This window comes from Cucurbita maxima, unplaced genomic scaffold, assembly GCF_002738345.1.
Source record: "Cucurbita maxima cultivar Rimu unplaced genomic scaffold, Cmax_1.0 Cma_Scf00005, whole genome shotgun sequence".
NCBI lineage: Eukaryota > Viridiplantae > Streptophyta > Magnoliopsida > Cucurbitales > Cucurbitaceae > Cucurbita > Cucurbita maxima.
The window spans coordinates 5887794-5903663 of record NW_019272021.1 but is presented as its reverse complement, the minus strand read 5'-3'; the positions used below and the strand labels follow the sequence as shown (position 1 = coordinate 5903663).

At 33.0% G+C, this 15870-nt stretch overlaps 3 protein-coding genes across 3 annotated transcripts in view; 1 reads left to right on the top strand and 2 right to left on the bottom strand.

The window, feature by feature from the left end:
- The window catches only part of LOC111479712 (transducin beta-like protein 2), a 6398-nt gene extending 2163 nt beyond the window's left edge, over window positions 1-4235 (bottom strand). Inside the window, exons 1-7 of the mRNA XM_023124528.1 lie at window positions 3949-4235; window positions 3170-3275; window positions 2140-2200; window positions 1755-2050; window positions 1208-1347; window positions 771-845; window positions 290-380 (exon numbers count right to left, since the gene is read on the bottom strand). Coding sequence (XP_022980296.1) covers window positions 290-380; window positions 771-845; window positions 1208-1347; window positions 1755-2050; window positions 2140-2200; window positions 3170-3275; window positions 3949-4155 — 976 coding nt within the window. The 5' untranslated portion in view covers window positions 4156-4235. The remainder of the gene's footprint in view (window positions 1-289; window positions 381-770; window positions 846-1207; window positions 1348-1754; window positions 2051-2139; window positions 2201-3169; window positions 3276-3948) is intronic.
- A 3648-nt stretch (window positions 4236-7883) lies between these two features.
- On the top strand, window positions 7884-11134 carry LOC111479754 (probable protein S-acyltransferase 14). The gene is made up of 7 exons (XM_023124597.1): window positions 7884-8429; window positions 8900-9119; window positions 9215-9306; window positions 9775-9898; window positions 9975-10060; window positions 10425-10490; window positions 10582-11134. Exons 1-7 carry the CDS (start codon window positions 8220-8222, stop codon window positions 10705-10707), a joined length of 924 nt encoding a protein of 307 aa, XP_022980365.1. The 5' UTR covers window positions 7884-8219; the 3' UTR covers window positions 10708-11134.
- Window positions 11135-12005: 871 nt separating this feature from the next.
- On the bottom strand, window positions 12006-12963 carry LOC111479781. The gene is made up of 2 exons (XM_023124638.1): window positions 12847-12963; window positions 12006-12755 (listed from the first exon to the last, which is right to left on the bottom strand). Exons 1-2 carry the CDS (start codon window positions 12904-12906, stop codon window positions 12162-12164), a joined length of 654 nt encoding a protein of 217 aa, XP_022980406.1. The 5' UTR covers window positions 12907-12963; the 3' UTR covers window positions 12006-12161.
- Between the last annotated feature and the right edge of the window lie 2907 nt (window positions 12964-15870).

Here is a 15870-nt window from a genome sequence, read left to right as displayed (position 1 = left end):
TTTTTTTTTTTTTTTTTTTTTTTTTTTTTTTTTTTTTTTTTTTTTTTTTTTTTTTTTTTTTACAATTACATGAAGTTTTCAGGAAAGGGAAAGATGCCAATTAGCAGTGATAAAAACTAATTAGATGAAGGATATATCTAGCAAACACAATGCAATTTTAAAAGAGACTAATTTTGTATTCACCAGGGGAAACCAATATTCATGTACTCTACTGATATTATCTTAGCTCCATCAGATGAAATGAGGCAAGGTGTTTACACATGAAAATTATAGATACCACTCTACATACCATTAATATTCCAAATTCTCATTGAACCATCCTTTGATGCAGTGATGATCTGCTCTGAGTTTGGGGTGAAACATAACCAAGTCACTGCACTCTGGACATTAGAAAGAACATATTAATTGAGAGGAAAGTTAAAATCATCAAGAAGAAATTTTAAAGATGAGGAATCCTACAAAACGATTTTAGCATTTACCGAAAACCGAACACAAACTCAAAAGTCTAAACATAGTAAGCACAACAGAAGCAGAATATTGTTGGCCGTCCATAAGAAGAAGATTTCATATGTATATTTTCATGTATCAAAGCTGCAAGTACCATAGTTGAAAAACCTTTTTTACCAAAATTAGGGTGGCTGGAATTATAGAAGAGTGATAAAACAAGAGTGGAAGCAGAACGATGAAAAAGGATACAGTCGTGCACGTTTTTGATAAGATCTAACCAACTAAATCACATCATGAATTTCAAAAAATATCTAAACAACAACCTTGTGTCCTTTCAGCTGCATAACCCTCAAAACCTCCTTAACTGAACCATCTTTTGAGTAAACAACCTCCCATACCTGCCAAGATCAATATATTGACAAAAAAACATCAAAGAGTGGTCTTATTGATTGAATATATATGTAAAATCAGGTATTTATAAAACAAGACTAATATTGTGATTGTAGTAACTTCTTTTCCCAGTAAAATTGAAATGACTTCAATAAGTTATAATATACCATGAGCTAGAATGACTCTAAAACCAATTGTAGTTCATATTCACTTGTCTATCCTTTTTAAGGAGGTCAGAACATATGATACTGGACTAGTACACATAAACAATGTCTCACTGCAAAGAAATGAATTCAAGGCTGATCTTTGATAATGTTTGCTTTCAAAGAAAATTCTCAGTATTAAATACGCAAATGCCAGAACTAGTCACCTTCACATCTGCAGTAAAAGCAGCTGCTGCAATAAAACGCCCATTTGGTGACAAAGTAGCCATGGTATTTTTCAATTGATTAGTGTCAACATCACCCAGCAGCTTTCCCGTTTTTGCATGCCAGAGTCTGATATCAGTCCCTGGAATACATTTTTCTTATATAAGTACTTCTAAGTTCTACTCGAGGCATAACTATGATAAAGAATGCAGTAAATTGTTGAGCAGATTCGTTCGCACATACAAGAAATAAGATAGTTTTCACAACAAAGTTAAACATTTTGAATCATTTGATCATGATTCAGCACATCGGCAGAATAATATTTTTAGAGATTCTATTACTACTCATGAATACTATTGAAAAATAGAAAATCAGCCCTTACGTTGTTCCATAATTGATTGTATGACAAAGAAAACATTCAACAGTGAGTAGTAGATTTTAAATCTTCAAAAACAAATGGTTAAACAAACCATAGGGGTCTAATAAAAGAAAGTATAACATTGTTAACATGCCTTGCGCTTGATTGTTGTATGGTAGACGTTGTCATACCTTCTGAACAAGAAGCCACAATTGTACTCCCATCAGCACTACCATAACTAGCAGTTGCACCTACTAAGGTCAGAACAGATTTTTTATCGTGCACCTTGTGATTTTCCCACTTGATTTTAGGAAGAGGGAGCTTAGCTTGCTGTTTAGTTTCATCTGAAGCTTTGGGTTTCTCTTCTCCATACATGTACAAAGAAGAACCAGACAGACCTTGAGAGGATACAATGATAGAGGTTGCATTGTCACCAAATGCGACAGCAGTTGGATGACCTCCAGCAGGCAAATTAATTCGCAAAAACCTGCAGAAATATTAATGATGTATAAATAATAGATGAAAAACCAAAATACTCTTGATTAGCACTCAGATTTGAGAGATAGATTTACTAAATTGAAGCTTTTGCTTGATGCATCATCCAGCTTAAATACCCTGATCACTCCATCACCACAGGCTGATATAGGATGATATAAGACAATATCAATGAATAAAAAATGATAAAAAAAATCTTTAACATATTATTCTGAAATGCATTTATACTAAACATTGATCACACAGTGTATTAGTTATGATAAAACTGTTAAATACAGAAATATTTTCATCTTAATGAATAGAGAATAAATACTTTCTACTTCCAGAAACCAAAAACGCCAATTGATATAAATTTGGATGCCACAATTTAGAAATCAATTTCCACACCAATTATTGCCAAGTTGAGAAATAACAAGAGGAAACAGAATACAGTATAGCTAAAACTTTGTCTAGAAAACAAAACCAACTAAGACAGAAGTTGCTTGTTATAGTTGAAAACATATTGGAAAAGTAAGTCTCTAATTGGAGTATTAGGATGTAATAGCATGGGAAAGTTTGTTAATAACAAGTGAGAAATGTGCTTTAAGAACAAGTGAGAAATGAAAATTTGCTATGAAATGGAGAAATGAGCATCAAATCAGAACAGAATGAAGTCTGACTTAAAATGTTAAGACTCTATATGTGAACGAACCCATAAAAATCCACTAAGATTCAAGCACAGACCATTAGAACAGAAAGATACTTGGAACATGTTACGTACTAGAAAAGGAGAGCAGTAATAATTGAAATTAGATAAAATACATGAGCTAATATTGAAAACACATATCTTATCAAGTGAAACACGTTGAATCCAGTGAATGGACTAGAAAAGGATACACATGAAACCTTGAAATATTTAGTCTAATTAAAGGCTTGCATGGAAAATGATTTTACTGAGGGAATTTCAATTGAAAATTCTTCAGCCGTGAGCAAATGCAGACAGAGGCAAGATTCACATTCTGACATTCTTAGTCAAGTAGCATTCCCTTTACATCTCACGGCATACTAACAATGACAGCAAACGGTAATATTGTGTGAAAAACTGTTCGATATAGCAAGAGAACCATGTTACCGGTCGCCAAACTACTTCCGTCTGAGGAGAAGCATAATCCAGTCACATAATCTCCATGACCTTTCAACGTATTCAAGTCCAACGGGTGATGTTTCTTGTTTTGATCCTATAAAAGAGGAAAAACCGAGTGTATGAGCAATATCAAGACTGTTCGATACATCATGCAAACAATATACGGAGTTGTAAAATTTCAATCCGAATACAACTAACTTCCTCAACAGATGATAATAGAATAAAAAAGAGAGCATGCAGACTGTCATGCACCTTCTGAATCTAAAAAGAGAAAATGTAAAAAGGAAACAGACGACGTTCATTGAACTCAATGCAGCACAAAGCTCGAGGTAGTTCGTACGAAGCTATCGATGAATGTTTTACTGAAATGTTAGCAGAATATCGTGATGAACCAGTAACAAGCAAGAGGAATAACATTTTCAGCGAGGTTACGATGAAAAATCAGCAAAAAATCATGATATGATTCTGATACATTTCTTTAAACAAAGAAGATATGACTCAGAAAGATTTAGATATCGATCATTTTAAACAATTAGCATGCGTTCAGCGCAAGATTAACCACGGCGTATAATGAGATCACATTCGCGATAAGGACGATGATCGTTGAAGAATGCAATCACTCCGGCTTAGTCTTAGCTTCGAAACTTAGCATAGTATAAAGTAGCTAGACCTAGTAATCTAAGCGAAAATTGTGCACCGAACTATACAGTACAAAATTGCGAGAATTCCGTTCTCGTTTTCTGCAGTTTCTCAGGATCCAAACGTACCTTATCAGAGGAGTGAGAGTGTGGTTTGGAGTGAGACTTCTTAGTATGAGACGGCTTTTGGTGCTTCTTCGGATCCGATGGAAGCTCTGGATGGGAAATGGTTTGGACTTCCGATCTTCGCTTGCAAAAGTAGCTTCTGAAGAAGACAGCAGCGATTATGGCACCGAGAATCACTGAAGCAATCGGAATTAGCAGCGCAGAATCCATTGGTAAATGCAGTGCGGCAACGAAGACGAAGAGGAAGACGAAGAAGAAGAAGTTCACGGAGGACTATGGAAAAAGGGCGGTAAGACTAAAGGCGGTCATATAAATAGAGGAATGAAAATAGGAAATTGGTAAATTATTAGTCATAGGAAAATAAAAAATAGACAAATTATTAAAAAAAAACAAAAAAAACTATTTTTTAGTTTATGTTTTCAAACTTGTCCTGCATTTTAAATGGTAAAATATATAGCAAAAATAAATAAACTCATATTCATAAATTTAATTATCAAAATAAAATATCGTCACCAAACAGTGGATTAATTTTGATTTTTTACTTTTAAAATATAACTTTATAAATATTAGTTCTATCTATGTTCTGAACTTCAAACTAAAAATTTGTTATTGGAATTTGACTAATAATTTAAATAATTTTTTAATTTGGATAAAAACCATGGCATATAAATTGGAAAAAAAACATAATTTTTTTTTTGCTTTGACATAAAGTTCTAATAGATTAATTAATTTTAAAAAATGTTAAATAAATCAAATACACTTTAAACTAATGAAATGATTTAGGAAGCATATTACAAAATGATGGAACTAAAAAGGCTGAGTCGAGGAAAGCCTTATAAGTCACTGAAATGACAATAGGAGGGTCGTTGATCTATCAATAGAGGAAGCAAAAGATCGTGAAAAGAAAGAAAAAAAAATCAGGGTTAAAGTTTAGACCGCTCATACTAGTTCGACCTATAAAAACGATTATGAAAGAGACGATCAAAATGATAATCGATTCCATTTATGATCTTGAGTTTCCAGACACATCGCACTTTCACTTAGGCAAGGCCGTCACTCGGCCCTAAGACGGAGGATTAGAGAAAAGAGGGTGGGTCTCTTTCTGGTTTTCGAAATTCAATACTAGGAAGTGTTTTCACACCATTTGACCGATGATCGACTCATCTCAATCTTAAAGGAAGAGATCGAGAATCTCAAGTTCTTTTTCTCCATTTACAAAGTCTTTTTCATCGGACAACTCGTAGGTGGTGAGAAGAGCCCTTACTACTCCATCCCACACAATGTACTACTATCGGTCCTACCAAGCAATATATATATAAAAAAAAAAAAAAAAAACGAGTAAGATGATACCTATTAAGCTAATGGGGAGCTCGCTCCCTCCGTTTTCTATTCCGATCTCATGGGTTAAACAGACATCTTTAGGCCATCCTCCATTTTCTATCCTAACCTCACGAGCTAAACAAACATCTTAAGTTCATTGTACAGTCGAAACTTAAATTGACGAGATACAGTTAATTTAAATTACATAAAAACATCATTATGAGACGAAATACAGTTAATTTAAATTATATAAAAACATCAAGAATAACGAAATTCTATATGACCACTCAAATTTCTATACTTAAGGCATGCCCTAATACCATAGAGACAGGAACAACAAACTTTTACACTATCTCTTACATTACACGATTTTATCTATTTTGACGGAGATTCTAATCGATTAGAAGTATTTTTTTTAGGATGATTTTAAATTTCATTAAAAAAAAAACAATTTCAATAATAAATTATTTTTAGAGAAAAGGCATTAAATCAAGTCGAATCTTTGTTCGTCCATGAATTTTGTAACAACTAATACTTCCAAGACTTGTTAAGCAATATAAAATAATGATGCACTGAATATGAAGCGCCAATGAGGAGGAAGTTTGAATCAATAATGTTTGTGTGTATATATATATATATTATATAATTATTCATCATCTCTCAAAATAACGTGTACTGCACGAAATATCAACTTTTTTCTTCATATTCATATTAAAAATAAATAGCTTATAATTTAAGCATTAATGAGAACCCAACGTAAAATTTGATGATTAAGTATATATTTTTTTAAGTGGTAGGTTCAAATTCTCACACATTTTAGTATAATTACTTTATAAATTAAATATATAAAATAATATTTAATGATAAAAATCGTTTTTTTTTTATCTTTAAACGAGTGGATCTGGTATCCCATTCGGAAGGATATCATCTCATAATTATCTATGACTGTTTCTGTCTCTAGCACGACCACTTGATGAAATGGGGAGGGAAGTGGGACAAATGGGCGAGACTACTGGAAGGATTCCTCTTTGGATAATATGTATTGTAACTGGTATTCCTGTGATCGGTTTAGTCGGTATTTTCTTTTATGGTTCATATTCTGGATTAGGTTCATCTCTGTAATAATCGGATGAACTGAGTTGTAGACATGAAAGCGTAAAAACTCAACAGGATCCCCCTCGAATCAGAAAAAAAGAGGGGGTAGGTCCCGTTGAGCTCTTACTAATTAGAATAATCTATTCATATAAATGACAAAATGGATCTTTCCGATGTTTCACAAAACTTATTTCTTTCTGATTCTGAATTGCTTCAAAAAATTGATTCAGACCATCTCTTTCGCGATAGTATGGAAGATTAGTCAAATTTTAAGCTTAAATTTTAATTTGATCAAATTACACTTTCAGTAAAAAAAAAAAAAATTACAAATTTTACTTTTTATTTTTATTTTTATATAATTATTGTTAACCTTAATTTTTAAATTTTAATGAAGGCAGTAGATTTTGGGGCATTTTATATTTATTTTATATTCAAATTAAATTTTTATTTGGATAAAATTACAAAACAAATTAAAGTTTTAACCCTTTTGTAATTTCAAATACTAAAATATGAGTTTAAAAAATATTAAAAATAATGAAAATTATAATTAATGTCAAATTCCATTAGGAGAATTAGGGAATAAAAAATTAATGACGTAATTTTATATTGTTTTTGGGAAGAAAAGAAAGGGCAGTTTTGTTGGGTTTGTTTTAATTTTCTATAACATGATGCAAATTGCAATGTTTTAATGATCCTTTTATTCCATATAAGAGCAATGCTCCCAACTACTCATTTAGAAGAAAACGTTTAATGCTCAACTTTGATTTATTTTTATTTTTGTTTATTTAATCTATAAATTTCAAAATATTTAATATATTTTTTCACGCGTCGCATCTACCCACTCTCGACGTGGGACCAGTTCAAGCAGTCCACCAACAGTCGATAGTTTCGGGACTAAGACTCCCGTGCCCAACTTTCAGAATCAATCCTTTTTTTGAAGTTATGGATTTATTTTGTCGACTTGCCTTACCTACATTGTTCCATCGATCTGAGGTTGTTTACCTTGGAGACCTGATGCGGTTAGGTGTACGACCGGGCGTCGCCTCCTGCACACCCCTCGAGCGCGCCCCTGCACATCTCCAACTTACTCAAAAGTTTTAACATCTATTAATTAATTATTTTATAAATTTAAATTTTATATAAAATCAAATAATAAATTCTCAAAATTTTTAAAAAATGGATTATATACCAATTAAAATTACAAAATTATGAGATTAAAAATTGAAGGTATTTTTAAAAATTTAAATATATATATATATATATATATATATATTTTTTTTTTTTGTACACAAATTTACTATGTAAAATAATTATTTTAATTTTAAAATTTTGAAATTTTACCACATTGTGTGAAATTTGTTAAAAGAAAAAAATCAAAGTAACCATCCAAATATTTGATTTTTAAAATTTAAGATTAAAGTGGATGATTTTCAAGTTTATAAAAATAAAAATAATTACAAAAAAAGAAAAGAAAAAAAAAGCTAACCTGAAAAAGAAAAATATTATTATTTTTTATTTTCCCTTTTTTTCTTCGTTTTTTCGCCGTGGAATCCAGAGCCCATCCCAACTTCTCCTCTGTCAAAATGCCGAGAAAACGATACGCTAAATTCGATCCCTCCGCTCTTAAATTTGCAGTCTCCACGAAAGAGATCCACTGAGAAACACGAAAATCTTCTGATTTTCAACTGACTTTCATTTTTTGTTTCCTTTTTGTTTTTGCCCCAAACCTGGAGGAGCGCAGCTGATTTTCGGGACCTCTCGGATCACGACGAGGGCTCGGTCGGAGTCTCCGCCGGAACCGGCAGCGTTTCGGCTTCGAGAATTTTCCGGCGAGTTGTTTAGGCTTATTTTCCCGAGTTATGCATAGATCTGGACCGGCGATGGCTTGGAATGTCTTCAAGTTCTGTACGGCCTTGCGAGGTCTCGGTTCGATCATGATCCTTCTGGTTCTTGGGGTTGTCGGCGTCACCTATTACGCCGTCGTTTTGACGAACTACGGCCCCGCCCTCTATGACGGTGGCCTCGATTCTCTCACTGCTCTCGCCGTTTTGATCTCCTTCCATGGTTTGGTAAGTGCTTCGTATTTGGCTTCGTTTCTTCAAAGATTTTCATTCGTATTTCTCTGTTTGGAATTTATCATTACCTGATTGTTGTTCTTGTGCTGCTATATAAATAACATAGCGCCTTGTTTGGCTTGTTTTCTGTCGTTTTTTTCCACTTTAACAATCTCTGTAGTACTGAATTTTACTGTCAATTTGTCCTTATTTATCTCACATTCTCTTAGTTAAATATTTGATAAAGTGGAGTTTTATTTGTAGGGTAAAGATCAAATTCATCTTTCTATTATATATAAATTGCTTTCCTGTGGAAATTGGAACAGCTTTTGCTCATAAATCTTTGAATTTTTTTAGTTTTTTCGTTTGTTCTGTGGATTGAATTTAGATATTGGAAATAGTTTAGGGTTTTCGTATTTGGAATTCGATTGAGGTTATGATAGAGCTGAGAAAATTTGAAGGTAAATGTATTTGATGTTATGCAGTTGGTGATGCTGTTATGGAGTTACTTTTCTGTTGTTTTGACTGATCCGGGTAGTGTGGCGCCCAATTGGAGACCTGCTGTCGATGAAGAACAAACAGAAGGCGACCCGTTGAATACAATGGAGTTTAGTGTTTTGCACCCCGAGCTATCGAATCAAAGAATACGATATTGTCGAAAATGCAATCACCTGAAACCACCACGCTGCCATCACTGTTCTGTTTGTGAGTAGCACTCGCTTTTGGTACTTCATATGTTTCTGTTAAATTATCGTATGTTGTTGCCCGTTTGGATGTGAAATTTTACGTTCTTTTTCCAGGTGGGCGGTGCGTGCTGAAGATGGACCATCACTGTGTGTGGGTCGTTAATTGTGTAGGAGCTCTGAATTACAAATACTTCCTTTTGTTTCTGGTATGTTTGTCTATTTCATATGGCTGGGCAGTGTTATTTCATCATTAATTTGCTAAGATAATCGGATACGAGCCTTATTCGTGAACCATAGGACATTAGGACTATTACAATGCTAGAAAGTGGCTATTGGTTCGATTGCAATAAGATGTTAATTTCTCGATGATTTTGTACAAGTTGGCTTTGGGCTACTGTATCATATTTGTGTTTTTCATCAACACCCTGTTTCTATTTCTTGACAAATTATAAAACACGATGTGAAGTCTGATCCGACAACGACGTATCTTCTATTAATGAAATGTTCTTAAAGTTCCTCGAAGATCATGATTTTACAATTTTGTAATATATGAAAAGGTCGAGTGTTCTGTTTTCCACGGGTGTGGCTACTGCTCGATTTCTCTTGATATCTAGAAAGAATGAATTGTTAAATTATTATGACCATTTCTTAATCTTTCATCTATTCCCTTGCAGCTGTACACATTTCTAGAGACGAGCGTTGTGACTTTGTCGTTGTTACCACACTTTATTGCATTCTTTAGTGAAGGAGAGATACCTGGAACACCCAGTACCCTTGCTACGACCTTTATCGCCTTCGGTAAGCTTAACTAGTATTCACTAAACTTTCACCCATTCGATTGTGATGAGTTTATGACTATTGCTTCTTCGTTCAGTCTTGAATCTGGCATTTACGTTGAGCGTTATGGGGTTCCTGATCATGCACATATCTCTGGTGGCTGCAAATACTACAACAATTGAGGTATTGTCTTTCATACACTTAGTTATGGCCAGAAAATATCTGAAAATCGAAATGTCGTCACGGGCTAGTTAGCAAGAGGTCGTTCTGGATCTGTTTTAGAGACTAAGTTTCTGCTTTAGTTTCCAAAACCGTTTTTGGATCTTTATTTTGGTGCCCGATTTTGGATGGCAAAAGAATTTTAGTTGTTCATGAATATGTTATCCATAAAAGCGAAGTAAAGAAAGTATCGATGAAACAACAGTGCACGAGCTCTTTATAGTTTCGGGATGGTTGAGCTCCAAAATTTTTCCTAGCGTGTTAGCTGTATGTCGAAATCGAGAAGATTTGAACACATTTGAATGCTAATGAAAGTTTGTTTTCCCAGGCTTATGAGAAAAAAACGACTCCTAAATGGCGGTACGACCTTGGTCGGAGGAGAAACTTTGAACAGGTTCGTTAAATATTGTGAGGATAAGAATCCATAAGAAAGTATATAACAAAGTTTGTATTGTGCAAGCTTAATTGCTAACAATCTGATGTAGGTTTTTGGGATGGACAAGCGCTACTGGTTGATCCCAGCTTATTCAGAAGAAGATTTGCGACGGATGCCAGCGCTTCAAGGTCTCGAGTACCCATCGAAGCCCGAGTTAGAATCCCAGGAGTTCTAGTAAGCTCTCAAGCGAACCCAGCAACTTTGTCGTCGTGCAAGGAAATTATAGAGTCCCCAACCAAACCGAACACAATCCTCAGCCATCTCTCTAAAGTTACATCTTGATCTTACTGCTAATTCTAGCTCAATTACATTCTCGTCCCCCTTGGCTGAGGGATAGGAAGAGGGCATCGTATAATGACGCTGATCGATGTGCGTAATGTGAACAAGTTTTAAAGTAGTAGGGTTAGCTCGAGTTCGTTACTTATTCTAAAATAACATATTTTTGGGACGGTCAGAGAACCTCAGGATATCATATCAATGGGTAAATAGCAACATTTCCAAGTGTGTTAGATTCTTTTTCCTATAACCCTTTGTTTTAGTCGGGATATCTGGTTTTGCTCTTTTTCCAAGTTGTAAGCATTCCGTTCGGGTCGCCAATCCCGGAAAAAGAAAAAAAAAGTCAAATTACCATCTTAAACTCGATCAAAACATTCCGTTCATCTTTTAGGTCTTTATATTTATATTTATTATGATTTTAAAGTTTCATGATAAGCTGTGGATTGGACCCTGACCCCAAAATTGTTGCAAGGGAAATTTTTATATTTTCATATATACCCTCGGATAACTATCATATTAAATTTGACCCTTGAACTTTGCCCTTATTAAATAGGTCCCAAGGAGTAAATCAAAAAAAAAAAAAAACCTATAATTATCGAATCTGGTCCCCGTACTAATTACCTACTATTTTGCCCATTAATTCCTACTCATTAATTAGCTGTTAGGTTTAGAACACGTTTAAATCTTGTTAGGGAAGGAACTTTGAGTTATAATTTTAGGTAAGCCTAATCTTCCAAAATTTAAAACTTTAATAAGTGTAATTTCGTATAGTTTGTATTTAAATTTGTATAACCTATGTGTTAGGGATATTTAGTAATAAATTATAGTTTATCATATATATTATATTTGATATTTTATTATAAGAAAAATAATTTTCACAGTGAATTAATCAAACATTCTTACTATACTTGAACAATTACAAAAGTGCAACTTTTGCCGTCATCATCTTGACATATCCAATCACAATTTTTGATAATGATGAGACCCTGATGGCTCACATCTCCTCTACATACTTCGATCTCCATTGTTCATAAGAGACGATGCAGAGGTAGTATCTGCCATTGTTGCTGACAATACTAATAAGATTGATGCTCGTTGCTATCAGATCGTCGTACGACGAGAAAGTGCACTTCTTTGTAAAACAATTTAGTCAAGATATTCTAGGCAATTTTTCGAGTATTGCTCAATTAATCGGTATAAAAGTTTGAATATATGGTCGATTCTAATTATTTCAATCTCAAAACCATGAATACATGCAATTTACATTCGTAAATATTATTTCTTTAATTAAAAAAAGAAGGGCAAATAAATATCCCTGTCCACTTCGCCACGCTTTCATGGTCGTCAAGGATCTCATTCACGAAACACGTGTTCCTCCCCTGACCGTATATCAAAACGTTTGATCCAACGGCCACCGTTCGCCGTCGAGTTCGAACTTCCACCGGCGCTTCCAATATGAGCAATTTCCAACCCCCGTCCCACCGGCAAAAAAACAGACTTAACGACACGTGTCCCTTTCCGAAGCACCCCTTGCCATCTAAACCCCAACACCTTTCGTTCCCATGCATTTTTACATACCAAAACTGCCCCTCTTTCACTCGCCCTCACAACCCTCAAAACCCTAGCAAAATCCTTCCCCCTACAATCCGCCACAAGAAAATCCACCCCCTCCACCTCCGCCGCCACCGCCTCAGCGTCTCCAATCACAATTTCCGGCACCGACGAGACTACAGCCTCCCGCATCGCCTCCACGTACTTCGATCTCGACCGTTCGTCGGCAACGATGCAGAGATGACGTCCACCGGTGTGCCCGGCGGCGATGGCGAGGCCGACGCTCGTGGCTACCGGACCGCCGTACGACCAAGTCTCGACGATGAGTTTTGCGTTCCAGCCGGCGGCCATGGCGGAGAGAAGTTCCGCGACGCCGAATTCGCTGTAAATCTCGCACTGCAGCAAAAAGGTAATGAAATTTATTCGTTTTCTTCTTAAAAAATCGCATAAGGATTATATGATTGATGAACAAATGAAGTGAACTTACTGATTTGACTGTGTCGATATACGCTTTGGAAGCTCTCTCCGGCGACCAAACAAGCTTCATAATTTCTCAGCCTTTTTTTTTTCTTTGGGAAGAAAACGGGATTTTAGGCTTTTATTTTCATATAATATATAGAGAGAGAGATGGAGAGAAAAAGGCGCGTACTAAGCATATGAATATTGGATAGGCAATCAACCTGAGATTATTCTTCAAAAAAATAATATAATATATTTTCTTTAAAAAAAAAATCAATAAAAAAATGCTTATATAAAGTATTTTAAGTGACAATTTGTTTCATAAAAGTGATTCTGTCTATATTATAAATATACTTTTATTTCTTATTATAGATATACTTTTGTTTCTTATCACTTATTTATTAATATTTTTTCAAGCTACTTTTAACATTTAAAATTATTCGATAATATATACTAAACATAAATTAAATTATTCATTTTTTTAAAGGCATTTATGAAAGAATAATTTTATTTTAAAAGAATTTTTAAAAAATGAGTCTAGCTTTCTTTAATAGGTCTTTTGATGAATTTAATTTAAAAAAAAATTAATTGATTTATTATACATAAATTTATATTAAATCTAATGAACTGTCAGTTTGTATTTAGTTTGGTCTTTGTTATATTTTAAAAATGAATAGATATTATTTTTTAGTTTCTAAAATTTTGAAAATACTCTTAAAATGTAAATAACAAATCAAATAAACTAATAGGTGGAAGAAATATTTACTGGTCTAATTTTTTAAATTAAAAATTAAAAGTTAAAACACATTTGAACTTAAAAAAAAATGGGAAAAAAAACATGTCAGAGTGTACACGGACTGAGTCAGATTGAGAAAATTTTTTAGACCCACTGAAATTTTGGGTTAGCTGGGTTTGTGACTCAAACCACTCGAAAAAGTTCATCAATTTGACTCTCTATTGGGTTGAATTAGAGTTGTCGGAATTATTTTTTTATTATTTTAAAAAATTCATATTTATTTATTATATATGTTAATTAATAGCTAAAATATAAAGTATACACGTCATTATTAATATTATCATTGATCACACACCCGTCAAATATTCTTAATATTTATAATAATTAAAAAAAATTCAAAGTAATCGGAACTTTTTTTTTAAAGTTTTTCAATAAACAAAATAATTAAATATAGATTTTTTTTTTTACAAAATACAAGTAGAGAGAAACGAAGGGATGAGGATGATGATGGTTCCTCTTGTAAAGTCAAACACGTCTCTGGTTGCAACACAAAACAACTTAAAACCGTTCTTTAAACGGTCCAAAAAGTCTTCCAAAAACCAAAACACAGCCCAAAAAACATACGTCATCGGATCGAATCCTTATCAAGAAACAAAAAACAAAAATTAAAAAATCCACTTTTTTATAAACAAAATCTAACAAACCCTAGTTTAAAATAAATTAATTAATTTCATGTGTTTTAAGTTCAGCCTTATAAATAATATTTATACGATAAAAAAAAAACGGTTAATGTATACAAAATAAGTTATAAGCCATCACCTATATTTATTTATTTTATTAATCTTTAAAATCTTTATTGAAATTTCATATATATTTTGATTTAATTTACATTTTGTTTTATTCCTCTCAACTTTTGAGCAAAGAGGGGTGAGACAATAATTACATTAACATTTCAAGCTAAATAATTAAATAATTTCACATTAATTGGAGAGACATGTCACCATTTATAAACTAATACGAATTCTTTAATCTATAAACTAAGTGTTTATAATATTTTATTCTCTTCAACGTCTATGTTTTATTTCTTTCTTTATATCGTTACAGATTTATTAGATATAAAATTAAAATTAAAAATTAAAATTATTATTATTATTAATAATAAAAATAAAGTGTAGTTCTTTGCTGACTTGGGTTCAGAAGTCTTAATAGCGTCCAAATTGAAGGCATTGAGAATGAGGCTAAAATCCAACTTTTTGATTAGGGTTTCCAAAGTCTATTTGATCCATTATGTTAGATTGCGTTTCGCTGCCGATTTTGAAAAATAAATAAAAAAAGGACTCCAAAGCCGCTGATTCATTCACATTTGGGCCTTCAAAGTCCATCTATTCCACTCACATTATTACAATTATTTGCTATTTTTATTTATTTTAGGTCCCTTTAGTTTAATTTTATTAAAAATCTATTTTTATTATTGAATTTTTTAAAAAACCATTATTTGGTCGCTCAACTGAGTTTTGTATCTATTTACCCTTCAAAGTGTAATAAATTTTTAAACATTTCAATTTAAAATAATAATTAAAAAATCTCTTTCGCTGCTCTCTCCTTCTTCCCACTCTTATCTCTGATCGAATTTCGACCTCTTGTCACTCCGACGATAATTTCCAGTGCCTTTCAAATCAAAGGCTAAATGATGATGGAGTCGAGATTGGACAGAGAATGAGGTCACACTGTTACACGACCAATCATTTATGTTATTATTCGAAAAGTGGAGGTTGAGTCATCGTTAAATAAAAATAAATAAATAAATAAATAAGAAATTTAAGAAAGGAGATGACAAAATTTGTTCACAGGCAACAAAATTAGAGATGGAAAAAGCAGTGTCCTTTTGTCTTTCTTCTTTTGCTCCTTCTCCTAAGGGTTCCGACAAATAATATTCACAAGTCTAACAATACACACTCCGTTTCACCTGTCGTCCGAAGAGAACGACAAGACTTCCGACATCACCGCCCATGTCGAATTTTGGATTTCTTTAGAATTCTCGAACCTTTATATTTATTTATTTTATTTTATTTTATTTTATTTATTGGCAAATACCAAAGGGCTTATTATTCCCCATTGTTGCAAAATCATTGGATTTCTAAATTATTTAAACAAATCACTCCATAATGAATTGCTCTTATTCCCACTTTTTTTTTTTTTTTCTTCCTTTTTGTCTTTTGGATTTTTTTAAAAATTTTATTTATTGATTTAAAACAATTTGTTCCCAACATTTTGAGTATTTATCGAACATGTTTTTTTTTTTTTTTTTTTTTTTTT